Source organism: Typha angustifolia, chromosome 15 (assembly GCF_048772165.1).
Source record: "Typha angustifolia cultivar Huaian chromosome 15, ASM4877216v1, whole genome shotgun sequence".
NCBI classification, from domain to species: domain Eukaryota; kingdom Viridiplantae; phylum Streptophyta; class Magnoliopsida; order Poales; family Typhaceae; genus Typha; species Typha angustifolia.
In genome coordinates this window covers 20,464,998-20,482,037 of record NC_133253.1, presented here as the reverse complement: position 1 = coordinate 20,482,037, position 17,040 = coordinate 20,464,998, and the positions used below count along the sequence as shown (strand labels likewise).

General features: G+C 37.1%; 2 protein-coding genes across 2 annotated transcripts; one reads left to right on the top strand and one right to left on the bottom strand.

The window, feature by feature from the left end:
• Positions 1-52: 52 nt before the first annotated feature.
• LOC140778566 (uncharacterized) lies at positions 53-1,856 on the top strand. Its single transcript, XM_073123356.1, has 2 exons — positions 53-1,336; positions 1,481-1,856. The coding sequence occupies exon 1, from the start codon at positions 94-96 to the stop codon at positions 1,258-1,260; it is 1,167 nt and encodes a 388-aa protein (XP_072979457.1). The 5' UTR covers positions 53-93; the 3' UTR covers positions 1,261-1,336; positions 1,481-1,856.
• A 1,106-nt stretch (positions 1,857-2,962) lies between these two features.
• LOC140777406 (DNA polymerase I A, chloroplastic-like) lies at positions 2,963-16,734 on the bottom strand. The gene is made up of 12 exons (XM_073121492.1): positions 16,360-16,734; positions 14,674-15,439; positions 14,013-14,210; positions 13,179-13,855; positions 11,093-11,564; positions 10,782-10,877; positions 9,405-9,497; positions 9,121-9,315; positions 7,686-7,778; positions 5,377-5,589; positions 4,373-4,462; positions 2,963-3,797 (listed from the first exon to the last, which is right to left on the bottom strand). The coding sequence occupies exons 1-12, from the start codon at positions 16,497-16,499 to the stop codon at positions 3,636-3,638; spliced, it is 3,195 nt and encodes a 1,064-aa protein (XP_072977593.1). The 5' UTR covers positions 16,500-16,734; the 3' UTR covers positions 2,963-3,635.
• Between the last annotated feature and the right edge of the window lie 306 nt (positions 16,735-17,040).

Here is a 17,040-nt window from a genome sequence, read left to right as displayed (position 1 = left end):
CAGAAAATTTGTAGTTCTTACATAGGGTTTGGACCGAAATAAACAAAGTAGACTTGGTTGAACTGGTAATTGCATTTGCATTTGTACGAGGAGATGCTCCCCAAGCTCTCTTCCTCCGTCTACCAGCGCCGCCGCCTTTTCCAATGCCTCTTCCACTTCTCAACCACCGCCACCGCCACCGCCACCACCACCTCCTCTTCCTCCCTTACATGCGCCAGCCCATCTCCTTCCCAGCCCCATTTCATGGCCGAATACCTCGTAAGCTCGTGCGGCTTCTCTCCATCCGAGGCAGCCAAAGCCTCCCAATCCCTATCTCACCTCAAAACCCCTGAGAAACCCAACTGCGTCGTCGAGTATCTCGAATCCCGCGGCTTCGATAAAACCCAACTTAAAAAGCTCCTCTCTTCGAAGCCCAAGCTGCTCTGCTCCAATGTGGAGACGACCTTTGTTCCAAAGTTCCAAGCTTTGGAGGAGTTGGGCTTCTCCCGACTCGATCTAAATCTTGTCCTTGTCTCCAATCCTCAAGTATTCCATCTCAGCTTAGCTCGCACCGTTGTCCCGAGGATCCAGTTCTGGTTAGGGCTTATCGGCACCAATCGCTTGGCCAAGATTCTTAGGGATAATACTTGGTTCTTGAGCTGCAGCATCGAGCGAACCGTTGCCCCCAACCTTGCCTTGCTTCGAGATTGCGGCATCTCCGACAAAAGCATCACTCTGTTGTCAAGAAGAAATCCCTCCTTTATCCTTCGAAAGCCTGAGAAGCTCCGTGCTTTGGTTGAGCGTGTCAAGGGGCTCGGGATTCCGCTGAATGCTCGAGTATTTCCGCAGGCAATGTGGACTCTCAATTTTGTAAGTACGAGTAGATTCAAGGCCAAATTGGAGGCTATGAGGAGTTTTGGTTGGTCGGAGGTCCAGTTTCTTGCTGCATTCCGCAAGTCGCCAACTTTTTTGACGGTTTCTGAGATGACAGTGCGTGCAAAGATGGAGTTTTTCGTCAAGGAGATCGGCTGTGAACCGGATTACTTCGCGCAGCATCCGCAGCTTTTGACATATAGTTTGGAGAAGAGGATGCTGCCTCGTCACCGGGTGTTGACGATGTTGGAGGCAAGAGGTCTTCATAGCAGAAAATATAAGATCTCCACTATTCTACTTCAGCCAGATGAGATGTTTTTGAAGAATTTTATTCTTCCATACAAGGAGGAAGTGCCATGGCTGCAAGAGATGTATGCTGCTGAATGTGGTAGAAGAGGTAGCACGTAACTTTTTGGTTCTCGGATGCAGCAGACTTAAGATGTAACTGGCTTGGTTCCTCCTTCATATCTCTTCATGCAATCAGGTATAACTGTCAACTTCGAAGAATACTAACATGAATTTTGTATCAGTAGCTGGATACCTGGACTTTTTCTTGCTTTTAGACATATTATTGTGCTACCAAAGGGCCTTCCATGTCTCATTCTTGCCTGAATCTCATTTTTGTTAGATACCATTACAGAGGTCATTTGCTTATGGATTTGCCAACTGTGAGTTGTGATCAAGCTGAATGTTGTTGGACATTATCCGTGTACGTACATTTGTCAATATGGTCATTTTTGATTATTTTGTTCATCATTAATTTGATCAATTGACTGGTAATAAGGCAAACAATTTGCTAGATTGTCCATCAAACTGTTGAGGTTTGGTTTACAAATAGACAACTCATTGGTCTGCAAATAACAATGGTCATCCTCCTAATGAGCTATGACCCCCAAGTGCAGAATCAATATAGTTGACTTGAACCAGTTAAAAGGAATTCTAGGTCTTTGGTCTTAACTTGAGTCAATTCAAGTGGTAGGAAGAAATTGTAGGAGTCTTCACCTCTGCTTTTTTCATTTGGTTCTGTCGTAAACATGCCAATGTTATAATACATTAACTTTTCAAGGTACTCTATGGTGCATCTGCATTACGCAACTGCATATTAGTATCATTATCACTATCTACATCAAACTAAATAATTGAAAATTTGGTAACAATACAAAAGATGTTGTAGTCTTGTAGACTTCCAAAATAGTTTTAAAATATAATCTCACATTGGTTGCCTTTTCATCAATAAAAATAATCAGACCAACAAAAACTTAATGGTCAAAAGCTATTTAAGCATATAAATATGTTCCATGTTTCTTGAAATCATAACATCTAACATCTATCATTAACTATTATCGTTTTTCTTTGCTGTCATTTGGAGTCTGTCTGATAAAAGTGGATCTTCCTTTACGAGTTACAAATGGAAAAAAAATGCTAGTTTCCTTTAAATATCTGCATAATGATGGCTGATAAGCTTGTATTTCCTCAATCCAATCAAATGCTTACACTAATGTTATCCCTTATCTGCTAAAACATCCAGCTAGCATTCTGGTATTATAATATACCTTTTCCCCACATTGTTGCTCTGTGATTGGTACTACCGATATTGTGCCAATACAAATGCACATCATCTCAACTGATTAAGCTTCTAGGTGAGGTTACATTGTATTAGATCTAGATTTTCGCAAGATTTGACCTTCAAGGTTATAAGTTCCAAAGTCATTTTTATTCATGTTATCAAGAAATTAAGTTGCTATCTATAACCAACGTTCTACTTCGTGTTTCAGCACTAGCTGGAGATGTTATAGTTCCATATTAGATTCTCTACCATATTTTTTTTGTGTGCCTCTTACAAGTTTAAGCCATCCGTTGAAAATTTAATGAAAGATTGATCCACATGAATGTCATCCGGCTTTGTTCAAGGTTTCCTGGCTTAGCTGATCTTTCACATGGTAGTCCTTCCACAGCTTGAGATAGTTCAAATTGTGCTGAAATAGTTAAAGATCTCTCAGGTCTCGTTTGATTTTGTGTTTCAATATGTAGTATATGTAATGTCAAATGGATACCAATATAAACAAAAGTCATGTATCTTTCCTCGTTTCTTGTCATTTGAAGGTTGAGATTTTCTGACATTCACTGTTTTGAAGTGAATGTCAAGATGCCGTTACGATGTTATAATACAAATAAGAAAATCTCCATAGTTAAGCTGAAACTCTCCCTGAACATACCCAAGATCAACATTTGCTGCTACTATATATTACACGACCGAGGTCAACTGACCATTCCTAATATGCTGAAAAGAATATACATACAAGAATGTAGAGTAACCCTGAATCTACTCTTCGAGCCAATACAGAAAATACTCTTTTCCCCGACCATGAGGCCCCTTTAAAGCTTAAATGATGCAGCTAACTGTCATCGACAGCTTAGACTAAGTAATTCACCACATATTAGAGTAGGCCTCTAGATTATGGAGATTTCTTGCTTGGGCATGATATTTCACTGAAGGTACAGAATCTGCTACGTTCTAAATGCTCCCATCACAAGGCACAGATAAAGCCATCTGAACAGCTCCTATCACTGCTCATTCTTTCACAGGAAGACTAATATACAGAGACGGAGGAGCTTATATGACACCACGCTGGACTCCACCAAATAGTAAATGCAAGTGTTACTTCCATGTAAATGCCGACAGACCAAGCTTCACTTATCAATAAAGGAGGGCTGAACGTGATCATGGAAGATGAAGCCACATACAGGAACAAAATTAGGACCAGTTATATCACATCTAATTCTTACTTGGCTGCATACCAACTCTGCTCACACTTGGCATCAACAGCAAGGTCAACCTTCAGGAAGTTGGTGCCATAGAAGGGCTTCGACATGCATTCGACAACTATAGACTTTGCGAGCTCAGCAGACTCCGTAGGGCCTTCTAATATAACTTCATCATGCACCTGCCAACAAGTCAATGCTGGTGTCAGTTTCTCTAGCTCCATCGGAGCAAAAGTACATTGTCTTGCTCCTAGGCAAAAATGTAATCAGTAAAGGTACTTAAGTGCATGAGAGCCTCCTAACAGATATGGGGTCTCGTAGGAAGATATGCAACCTACCTTCATTACTGAAAGATAACTACCAATATATAAAAGTGGGTTACAATAACATAAGCAACAAGTGAATATGCTAAATAATGAAAACAAACATTACCAAGAAGGAAATATTTAATGCCAAAATAACGATATGCAGGGGCCAGGAGATTTTTCCATAATGATCATTCCCCCACACCCATAAAAGCCTTTTGTCTATTAGCAAAGGATATTGATTTTATTGGAAGGGAAAAAAAAAAAAAGCCTTCATAAAAAACCTTCATAGATGGAAAGTTTCGTATCATGAGGTTGTAGAACCAAAATTGCCATCAGGGACATTAGGAGCACAGTATTCTACTGCAAGCAATCTCCTAGTATTCCATTAATCAATAAGGCGCCTAATTAGTTTATCTTATAGAAAACCAAGAAACATTTAAGAAATAAACCTGCAAAAGCAGTCTCCACCCGAGCCTCTTCAGATGAGGATTTCTTTCTATCTCAAGCATGGCACACATAGCAACATCTGCTGCACTACCCTGTTAAAAGTAGTTCGTAAGCATATTGACAATTAGCATCTACTCAAACAACTAACCATCTATTAGTAAAACGGTGCGAATGGATTGTCATAACAAAAAAACAACAAATAGAAAAGAACAAGACTTCTTTTAAGGGGATATAAATCTGTTTTCGCTTTACCAGTTGCATATTTTGTCCATAGTGTTGCTACCTCAGATTACACGATGAAGCCCTCTAGGTATCTCCATTCATCCATCTAAAAAACTGCACTCACTTCATGATATATTCTTAGCTCTACTATTTACACTTCATAACACTCTTTTCTATAAAAGTATTGCTGGTTCTAGTCATCCCATAAGCAGAAACCATGCAAGGCACCATAACATTTCGGACAGAACACTCAATTTGACATTCAAACACAAAATAAAGGTATCTAAAGTCTTCATATTTTGAAGAATTCAAGGAGCATTTGGCTACCCACAAAATAAATTTCGACAGAGAAATTGTTTTTCCATGAATATGTTTATGAAGACCCCTGAACTAATTATGTTAAGAATACACCTCTAACATTATTTCTGGTGAAAAAGATCAGGAAAACAAATTACTGTGCTAGTAATCTTCTCTCCTCATTCAAACCCTTTGTAAAGATAATAAAGAAAAACTTCTTTGATTTTCCATTCTTAAAAATTTTAATAGCAGAGAGATTGGATGTCTCCTTTAGCATAGTAAAACTTCTCTTCTGATTCTTACTAGATGCATATTTCTTGCAAGAAAGTCCAGATTCATATAAAGGCAATTTCTCAGTTGTAGAATCTACAGAAGATACCATAATAACAAAAAATGCTGGCATATAACATATGAATAACAAATCAAGCCAGCAAGAGTAAATTTGCTATTGGATATCAAGAAATTCAAAGGAAAAAAAGGCACTTACCTGTACAGGAGTATTAATAGCTGCTCGTTCAATGTGACCCCTCTGGCCAGGACTTGCATTAACGATAGAAGGAAAACGGCGTGATCGTCCTAACAATGTATAAACACAATGTTCATTTTGTGCCTGCTTTTTGCGTTCCTCTTGCCAGCGCAGAACTTCTTTTCTTTCCTTATACCAGAGTTTGACTGTTTCCTTAGCTTCCTTAACAGAAACCTAGACATAAAAATAGTGATAAGAGAACTTCTGAAGAACAGCTGTAAATCCTAAATCAGGAAAAAGAGAAGCAAGATAAAAGAGAAAAGTATCATCTAAAACTCCCTCTCCAAAAATTATCTGCAAGGTTTGGTCTCACTCATCAATCAATCCATGCAAGAACACAACGAAGAAGAAAGCATTTTTTTGCTCTATTTCTTCAAAGCAAAAACGTAGTTGATGTCAAGAGAGAACTCTCATCTTGTTTCCTAATCAGGTGCCTCATTAACAAACTTCAAAACCAAAAATATATAATCTTAGGTGCATTTCCCAAGCCCAACCATACTAGTCTAGATTTTCTTTTAAATGAAACTCAAATGAATAGTGAATAACATTAAAAATAGTTGATGACTCTGTAATAAGAAAATAAGGTCTTCAGATCTTAATTTGTCTCTTCCATATCATTGCCCAACAACTAATCTATGTTCCTCTTCCAGCAGCATTACTATGTTCAAAAACCATCTTGGACACTTCTCCCGTCTCCACAACAACAGTTGACTTGTTTAGCTTTCTTATACTTCAGAATGATAGATATCTAACAATAAGCCTGTAACTTATAATTTATAATTGCAACATCCTTTTGGAATTGAACTAGTAAGAGTGAACAAGAAATATAAGTTGTTCTCAAGTAAAAAATTAACTTGTACTTATACTGAAAATAAAATTAGTAGAGTTCCAAGATAGAGATACACATGTAAAGTTCAACTATTGAATCAGAAAGAGAATATTGGTAAGGATTAGTTTGACCTAGAGAGCGTGTAGCACTAAGCCCATCTTTTGGAACTTTACCTATAAAAATGTACATTCTGTTAAATTGAGATGCAAATTTTCAGGTTAATGTTCTTGAATGATCTAATTTTATGTCCTTAGGTGATTGTCTCTTATATCATCATTCATATCATGACAGGGATTTCTGAATGCTTCTTCAGTTCTTTGTATCTCATTCACTATTTTAATTTTACAAAGGGGTCTGAAGAGGAATCCTACTATTTGTGACAATGTGATATAATCCAACTTCTGCTCCTTTGTAATTTAATATCCGATTCAGATTCAAGGGGAAGATTCGAATCCGCAGATCAACTCTAGGAAACCTCCGAAGTGGTGCCACGCCTTGAAAGATGGTGGACAGGATTAATGGCTGGTAGAACAGGTGGGCTCAGATGGGGGTGTGAGCAAGCTTCAGATAAGCTCAAGAAGTCGCTAAGCAACATTCATGTTAAATATGATGAGGCCAGGAAAATTCTGAACTCACAAGTCATAACTAGCATAGTACAGTCATATTGTATCAACCCAGCTAGTGCAAGTTTAACTAAGAAAAGTACAAACTCATTTGACGAATTCTTTATTCCACTTTCATTTTAAAACTCTCTATTTCTCCCTCTGTCCCTCACACCACCTGTCTTTTCTGTCCACATCCATTGGCCTTTATCTTCTATCTCAAACTCCATTCGCTTATACATTTCTATTACCCACCTCTCAATTCTCCTTACTCCATTTGCCTCAAACACCTTCTCTTCTTTCCTCCCCAACATATTCTATATCTCTACTATCAAAAGATGGCATGGGAGTTAATTTTCCACCCTATGTTTGAATTTTGTTTGGACCAGAGTTCCACTCCAAAGCAGACTCCTTTCCTTTATCAGGTGGGTGTCAGGTTCTTCACACTTCAGTGTCAAAATAGCCTTCAAGAAACACCAATAATTTTCTGATAGGTCACTTTGACCTAGATTCATGATTGCCATTATCATATGACATCACTGAGGAATTATCTTAGTGTGTTTACCGGAACTGTGCTATTACTGTATAATGGACTTAGGTATCTTCATGTAAAATCTTGCAAACAGATTGTGCCTTACTGAAACAAAATCAATGAAGTTACACAGGAAACTCTTTGTCAGAAGGTCATATCAGTACGAGGAAACTGTTCCATTACCCAACTGCAGAGATCAGTTTTAGTGAAACTGACATGGATATGCTGGAGTTAATTTAGGAACAATGGAGCAAAGATTTTCCAAAACAATCTAGTTGTTGAGATTGTGGTAGTAAAAAGAAAGTACCTTCCAATCCCGAGAGAGTCCAACAGGTGTCTTTCCATATGCAATAGAGAAATTAAGCATTTTGGCCTTCCTTCTCTCCGCAGCAAAAGCATCCTACAATCAAAGGTACTATTCAAACATAGTAACAGGCAACAGAGATATATCCTATCCTCCAGCTTTACATATTCCCTTATCCATAACTATATTACTTTACTTCTCTTTTAGAGTGTTTAATTGCCACAATAAAGAATATATTATACCAAAGGGCATGAAGTTGACCGAAACAATTTTTACCTATCATTAGTTTACTATGTTAAAATATTCAATACATTAGAAAAGTAAAGTTTATATTAGTTATTTTTAATATTTTTATTGCTAGATTGCATTTGCACAATATGGTAACATGACTGCCCGCATACCGCAGGTACTTTTTTCAGTGTTGAATAGACCTAAGCTCGAGGTGACCCTCCAGTGATGTTTAATCATGCAGAATTGATGAGTTGAGTTCAGCGTGCTTGAGCTTGCTAATTCACACCAAGATGTGTGTGACAGATAAAATGATACCGATGATTTCCAGCTATTCATTCTCAGAAAAGAAGAACTCATTAAGAACAGTTTACCAACACCCACTTAGTATAGGTTTATTAGAGGCAGAAGATTTATAGAAGTGAAGAAATTGGAAAGATTAATCATGGCTAAATAAGCGTAAGGGAAGGACTGACATTATTACAGATGTTCACGATACATATTCATGATCTGACAGAAGTGCAGAACTGGCTAACCTATCTTATCAGCTGGATTAACTTAAATAGGGGGAAATTATCTGCATGTTTTAGCTGAAACTAGTCAGTTTAAAAAACCAATGAAAAACGAATTTTCAGTTCGGACTAGCCACTAACAATTTATAGGACGACTGAAACCAAATTGATTTTGATTTTAGTGTACTTTTACAAGGTAAAAAAAATATTAATCAAGAACAAGTAAATGTAAGAGCAAGACATATACTAAAATGAATGACAAAAAACTGAAAAGAGTATATGTCACTTTGAAACCAAGCACTTCCATGAATATGGTATCAGCATGGAAGCAGAAATGGATGAAACTGCACTATTCGCTGGCCTCAAGAAGTATATCATGGATGACATCATACATCTATAGCCCAGTAAAAACATCAGATAGACAAACCAAACAAACCATCTCCTTAGTTGACCAAGGCTTGTCAGATCCACTTACAAGTAGACTTTTTGACTGCATAAATATGGTGATAAATTAACTAAAATAAATCATCATGGAGAAATGCCTAAGAACACATAACAGAGTGATGACCAAGTCATGTTACATAAGACCTCATATATTAAACTTACCCAACTTGACCTGGAATCTACACTAGGTTGTTCAAATCGTTTTATTTTTTAAGAAATACGTTAGAACTGCGAGACATTAAAAAGTCAAGTACCTTCAATAATGGAACTGGAGGTTTCTCTTCACCAGGTTGAGGATGCCATTCAAGAAGCACCCTCTTTTCTTCAACAGCCTCACGGATATATTTATACATATTCATAGCTGTCCTAGAATGGAAATCACCACCAGCTTTGAAGGCATCCAACATGCTTTTGCAGTTTGCAAGATGCGCTAAGATCCTAAGCTCCAGCTATCCATATCATTTATTTCATAATTAGGATGCACAGTCAAACAATTTTTTCCCATAGGAACGATTGATATTAACATCCAATAAAATACCTGCCCATAATCAGCAACAATGAGAGAGTTTCCAGGTTCAGCAATAAAAGCCTGACGGATCTTGTATCGATCCTTCTCTAGTGCAGGTTGATTCTGAGGCAAGGAAGAAGATTTATTAACAATGAAGATTGATTGATTTAACTATTCAAACAGGAAATAAAGACAAGAACATTGAAAGAAATATCACATATTCTCCATTATAAACAACTGAATCAAACTTGTAGGCGTTGAGCACGATACCAACAAATTCAGAAATGGGCAAGAGTATTATAAATGTTCAGAGTAGGATAGCCCAATCTGACATAGGCTAATGCACTGGTTGTTCCTCTAGAAAAAGTGTAGCACAAAGAGAAAAGCTTTGGTATTAGGCTAGGATTTGGTCCCAAAATAACCCCTGGCAAATCAAGGACTAAGTTAATATAATGATTCTGTACAATGTACAAGTGTAAAACAAATATCCATCAACATGATTTTTGGCAGTGGTTTCAGATGACATTATCATAACCTATGTTATGGGTCATTTCAACCTTCAAAAATCAATTTTGCAGACTTCTATCCTACCAATAGGATTGTAGTTCATCTCTGATGTTTCTGACTGTAAAACATGTTACAGGAAAATATCATACCTCTACAAGTGATTGATGTGAATGTAATAAAAGCATGAATACTAGAAAGCCTGTCCTGGTCAAAGAGAGGTTGAAATCCAAGGTATAAAATTTCAGCTAGGATTTAGCTAGTGCTTAGGCATTAAATGGTTGGTACCTATCGTACCTTGTTTGCCACCAACCTCCTTAAAAGTCTTTTTTAAAACCTGGGTTCCAGCTAAAACAAATCGACTCCAGCTGGAACTTGAAACGTTGATGTAATTCTAATTTATATGTGACCAACAAGATCTATGATGAGTACCGCAACAGTTCATATTTTTTGATCCTTTGAGCTCTACTGTATAAAGTAATTTTCTATGTATCTCCTGTCAACAACACTCTTAATTGTATGATTTTTTTCCCCAGGACACCATATATAGAAATCAAGCTACAAAGCTAAGAGCAGCACCATCATGTTGACATTTCTCATATCATAACAAACCATGGATTGTCATACTGTGCATGAGAATCCGCATGTACCATGCCAGTGGGTTCCCTAAACTGATACATGGGGATTATATTCATGCTCCCCGTTCCAACCATGTGCAAAATTAGCACATAACATTTGGTACAATGTGTCCCCATGACAACAGTCCAATCAGAACATACTGTGCCCATTGCTAACCAGCACTCCTCATGCCACTGGCACAATAACCCTTTTAATAAATAATATTCCATTCAAAGAAGACAGAATAAATAGAAAAATGCGATAGAACTACAAATAAATCAAAACCTGCAAATTCGGTCTCCTAGCTGATAGGCGTCCAGTTTCAGTGTTGATGTTCAATGAACAATGAATCCGTCCATTATTACATGATATATGATTTCCCTACAGATAAAGAAGAAAAAGAAAGAACCAAGAGACACCATATGAGTTGGATGAAATTGAAGATCTGTTTCAAATTACTAGCTTCAATGAGCAGAATGGTAGACTTCCTAGGAATAACTAACATGACATAATAATTGGTAAATAACCTAAACCCGCAATATCATGTATAAATGTATAATATTTTTCTCATTAGTACGTTATGTGAGTCAGCTCACCTGTAGGGGAAGAATGAAGTTGGATATCAATGAATCAATAGAGCAGACCTCACAAAGAGCTGCGATAGCATGACATGCCTCCTTCCCTGCCTTTCCTCTACCAAATGCATCATAAGCAGTTCCATATGAAGGTGTGTCTTGGACATCTATAATTTTGTCAGGACTTTCTTCCTCTTCATCTCCTAATGAATTGTGCTCGCATTCTGAACTGCTATCATATTCACTTCCGCATTCATCCTCCATCGTATAAATCTGATCTGTTGAGATCTTCCCCGCCAATGTCTTCAAAGCATCACCACTAACGGAAGGCCATCCACTAGCTGTATATATCTCAGTCTGTATTTCTACACCAAGATTACAAAGTGTAATAGTACGATATTTAGAAGGGCTCTTCTTTCCCTCCTCAATCACATTCTCATCATTTGGCACTTTAAATATTTTCGATGACGGCAAAGTTTCATTCGGATCTTTCCTGTCAGAAATCAGGATTTAAAGTAAATAAATTGCTGCAGAGACCAGAAAAGGTGGCAATTTCATATAAGGACATACTAGTGACCAATGAATAGTCAATTACATGTGAGAATAATATCAAGTTACAAGATTCAGATGCAAAAAGAAGAAAAGGTACAGCATCTAAAAAATGATTATAATACAGTATGCATATATAGTGCCACCAAGACAATTATCTGCAAATGAAATAGAAAGAGTAAGTAATAAAAGACGTAACAACCTCTGAATTAAGACATTCTACTTTCTGGTCATTTTTACTGTACTTCATGATTTAAAAAACATCAAATATATGTATAAAAGGAGTTGAGCTCCTCCATTCATGTGACATGTTTTGTGTCTTGATATAATAATAAGTTTGAACCTTTAGTAGTCTCACTTTGCTGAAGCAAACTATTTATATCTTTAACAGATATTCACAATTAAAACCAAATCACCTTGGAACACTAACCAAGACCAAAGGCAAAAGTATTTGTTTCCATATACTTCAGAGATAATAAAAACATTTAAAGATAATGCACAACTAGATATTTTTATAAACTGAATGAGAACTATAGAAGATTATCCAGATGATAAAGATATGTATTTCATGTTCCAGAAATTAAAAGAGCCCGATCTTATAATTTTTCAAGCATCTAAAAAGAAATATGTGGTCATCCATGTTCTATGTTCCATTACTTCTTATAATCAAATGAGAATGAGCTTAATTTCATCACATAATAGGAGCTTGACCTAATTGTTGCACCAAATACAGCAGTACTCCAAAATATATCCCTCTCAGACAGATTGGGGCACAAGCATAGGGATACTTCTCAACCAAAGGTGTAGCACAAGCTAGCAAGTAGCTAAAAAAGATGGGCATACTTGCAAGTAGCTAGAAAGTCAATTTTGGCCCTTAAATTCAGTCTTCCTAATTGTCAAACAAGATACAAATGGGATTCTAACTAAACATTAGCCCGCCAATTTACCTACATGCACCATGCATCAAACAAGAGATTTCTAGACAATTTGACATGTAAGTTGTGTACCTTACAGTAAATAGTTTTCTACTAGAAAGCCCTCACTATTTGACATGTAAGCTTTGTACCTTGCACTTTATATATAATTTTCTCCTAGAAAGCCCTAACTATTGAACTCTATAAACTTCAAGATCTGAAGAAATTAATACAGTAAAAACTACAAATTATAAACAAAAGAGATGGAGATGAACCACCAATAGTTGAACACAGCCTACAGTAGTGAACTTTCATATCATCATCCCTTTTTGTAACACATCTACCTCAACAATTGAGAACCACTATCCTATAATAAGAAACAGCAAATATGCAATGAAGCTTTCCTGAATTGCAGATAACCTACATAGAAGGTAACACTGTACTATAGGTCAATTTATCTACACTATGGCATAACTATCGATTGGCAATACCAGAGGATGACAATATCAACAACATTCAACAAAGAATGCAAAATACTTTCCAAAATCAAGAGTATGAAAAAGTTAACCAGAATACTAAATATGAGAAAAGCTAAATGTTATGACTAAAAAACACAGGTATACATTTTGAGGCAATGCATATACCTGTTTTGTATGCCGCCAAAGAACAGCTGTCGGATTTGTGCATCACTTCCAACATTCATATACTTAGCATCAGCACAATACTTAGAGGCCCACTTTCGGAACAAATCTGCAGCTAATTGTTGTTCAGCAATAGCAATTTTTTCAATCTGTGAAAGGTAAGAACGATCAACAAGCATTCCTGCAGTTTCCATTTTGGTTAAAAGAAAACCAAAGGGACGCCAATATTCCTCATAGAAATCATACATTGTTCCCTTAGGATAACCATCAAGAATCCAAAGCATACCCTCAAGCTTTCTTTTTAAGCTCTCAAAAAGTCTTAATGTACTTATTGAATCTAATGCAGAGTAGCAAATCCACAGGTTTCGTTCTTCTCTTTGAAGCTCTTCAACTGGGGGAATGGTAATAAGTTTACCTTCAGATCCATCTTTTTTAACCTTTTTCTTACCAAAAATGGATTTCATTGATATCTTTCCAACATTCAATCCATCATTAAGACCTGTCTGAGCATCAGACATTACTACAGTGTCACTTGTAAGTGCTTCAAGTGAATATCCACCATCAGCCCTCCTTGAGGAGTCCCAAAGCCGTGCAAGATGCATGGTATCAGCATGAAATCCAGAAAGCTTGAGCCCATAGTTCTCTATAATATGACTATCAAAACTATAGTTGTGCCAAACCTTACAAGGAGAACAAAACAAAACAAAATGAATAACCTCAGAACAAATAAAATGATATAAAATTAACAATGGGTGTCATTCAGCTTATTATGAAATTCTAGAAGCTATCATAGCCCTCTGTGAAATACAACTTTTCCATAAGAAGAAACAAATATACCTTCTTGATTGCTGGATCTTCAAAAAATGGAGCAAACTCCATTAAAACATTCTGCCCCCCATCAAGTACATCCACCCAAATACATGATTTCCCATTGCCAAAATCAGCTTCTGAACCTGATTTGCATGAATATATACTAAAGCATATGACCTCCCCATGACCAACAGGTGTGTCTTGTTTCACATCAATCTTTGCTACCTGTAAAAAGAATGTACTGACCCAAAATGAAAATAAAACTTAACGATACTAAAATAAAAAATGATATCCTCAGATGATTTTCACATTGATATATTTTGCTGAAACCATGTCAGATATCTAAAAGTATCAATCTGCATATTTTAGAACCACAAGGAGAGTAGTCAATGAGCTGACTAAGCCAATTATGATGTAAAGAAGTGGAATTCTAAACATACTCATATCAAATATCTTATGAACATGGATCACGTGCTTTTCTGTGGTGAAACAGAATGAAATTACCATGAAATCCAGAAATATTCTGCCATAGTAAGCAGAACACATGAAAACATAAGCTAAAAGATGGGCATGATCTAGGACGGAAACAACAGAGAACAGCATGCAAGCAAGCCAAGATCAAAATAAATATCTTAAACAGTAAACGGCAGATCTGGAATATTCTTGAATATATGGTTTCTTAGCTTACCTCCGTATCACATGCATGAATGAAACTCCTGTACTTCGTTGTGAGCATCTGCACAACTTCCTTAGCTGCGAGGATGTTATCAACAACAAGAACTTTATCAAATATGTGAGCAAGTTTCTCTTGTGATTCTTGCGGCTTTTTGGTAAGTTTTGGTTGAACAACAATATTCTGATTGCATCGATCAGTGCTAGAAGTTCCATTGGAATGGGAGTACCTTATAATTTCATCTTCAGGTTTAGTTTTGACAATATCAAAAAGAGGCACCGCAAGGGCATCTGGGGGCATCTCCATCTGAGCCCCATTATCTATATCTATGCTAACACCACTTGTCATGGATAAGTCAGCATGTGCAGTTTTATCCAGAAGATGACTGTCTTCGAGATCCAAATCAGTACGACGACCATTGGCAGATTGAGACAACAATTTCCCATCATATTTGGAAGGTTGAAATGCCAATCTCCTACCTATATTTTCTCCTGGATGAAAATTGGTACTTCTATAAACATGTTCATCTTGAGAAGCTCGGGATTCCATACTTCCTTTTTCCATTGACTGAGCATGTTCAGAGTTGTTCACAACAATACGACCACAAACAATATCATTAATAACTTGATTAGCAACTCTTGAAAGCTTTACTCTGTTTTTCTCATCAACCCAGTCCTGTTCCATTCTTCGGTAGTGTAAGACAGAATTTAAATAAGAATGATCCCAAGTTCCGATGTCAGAACTGTTAGCACCCGACCTCTGGAGGCTACAAAATCCCAGCCTGTCATCCACAGTGCTTTTAGATACATAGAGTATCACAGAGATGCACTTATACTAACAACAGCCTTTAAAAGCTTCTTAACAAACAGGCTACATTAACAAAAATAAGGAGACACTCCTTCCAAAATTAATAAGATTTATGATGTCAGCAAAAGGGCATGATCATAAGGAAACTTACTGTATTGTTCAAATAAGGACTCGACCATGAAAAGGATGTGACTTAAAAAATTATTTCAACTCCAAAAACGTGATATACATGGAACATATGATAAAAGATTCTGATGTAATTTATTCTTAAAATATCTACTAATATTAATTCATCTTATGAATTTCTTTCCTGCAATTCTTATATTCAATTTGGTCATCAGATCGTCCACTATGTCACATAAGTGTTGCAAGATTATATCAAGTACAATGAAGGGAATCATTATACTTTACATGAGCATAGGTCAATGAGAACAGCATACATATATTGTTTGCTATTTGCTAGCATAGGAAAACCTGATGCAGTCCCTTGACAAAAGGGACCTCCTTGGGTCACAACTTTATAATAGCAGCATCAATTTCCTCTCCAGACATGTATTAAAGTTCCTATAAGGCTTGCCATCATCCCTAAGGCTCCTACTGGTGGCTTGCTCGAGATTACAATTTTTTACCGCCAGTTACCAAGAAGGAAAAGAGATTGAAGAAGGAAATAGAAATAATGAAATATGGTACCTTGAAAAAGTTATTAGGTTCCTACTGCAGAAAATATTGCACCAGTTTATTGATCTAACTTCACAACTCAATACAACCTTTGTCGACAAACACAAAACACAAGCACTAGAAAAAAGAAGAAAGAATATTGGAAGAAAAAGGCACATAGTTAACTATCTTTCAACTGAAATAATCATAAAGAATCCCAAGAAAAGAGCACGGTACCTTCTGGTGCACGAGGGGGGTCTTAAGGATGACCATGGCGACACAGCCACGGAGCGGCCGAGAGAAGAGGAGAACCACATACAAGAAGACGATGAGCGGCAACAGAGAGAGCCGCGATGGGTTGAAACTCCCGTCGCCATGGAGCCGACGACGACTCTCCCCAGCTTCACACCACCGCAGCCACAGGGCGCCGTCTTGAGATAGGGGAGAGGCAAGCCGTAGAAGCGTGGAAGTACAAGGAACCTCTCTTGGATAGGGTTCAGAGGTTGGGGGACGGCATACCTATGTGGCGTAGCTCTATCTTCTCACGGACTTCTAAAACCCTAAAATGGATAGTTGAGAGAGAGAGAGAGAGAGAGAGAGAGAGAGAGAGAGAGAGAGAGAGAGAGGGGTAATGAGGTAGGACCGCAGGGGTTTAAGGTAACAGATATTTCTTTGGCGCGCCCCAATTTTATAGTTTCCCCTCTCGTTTTCTTTTCTTTTTACATATTTGGCAAGTTTTATACGCTGTATTTGCTCTCTTTTTTTTCTCAAAGCACGGCCTAATTTAGTGATTATAATATTTAGTGATATTATTATTAAAAATATTGTATGTGCATGATTTTAACTTGTGATTTTTTTTGGTTATAATTAAGAGGGTCTTTCAGTACTGTAGATATTCTATACAAAGTGAAATCTAAT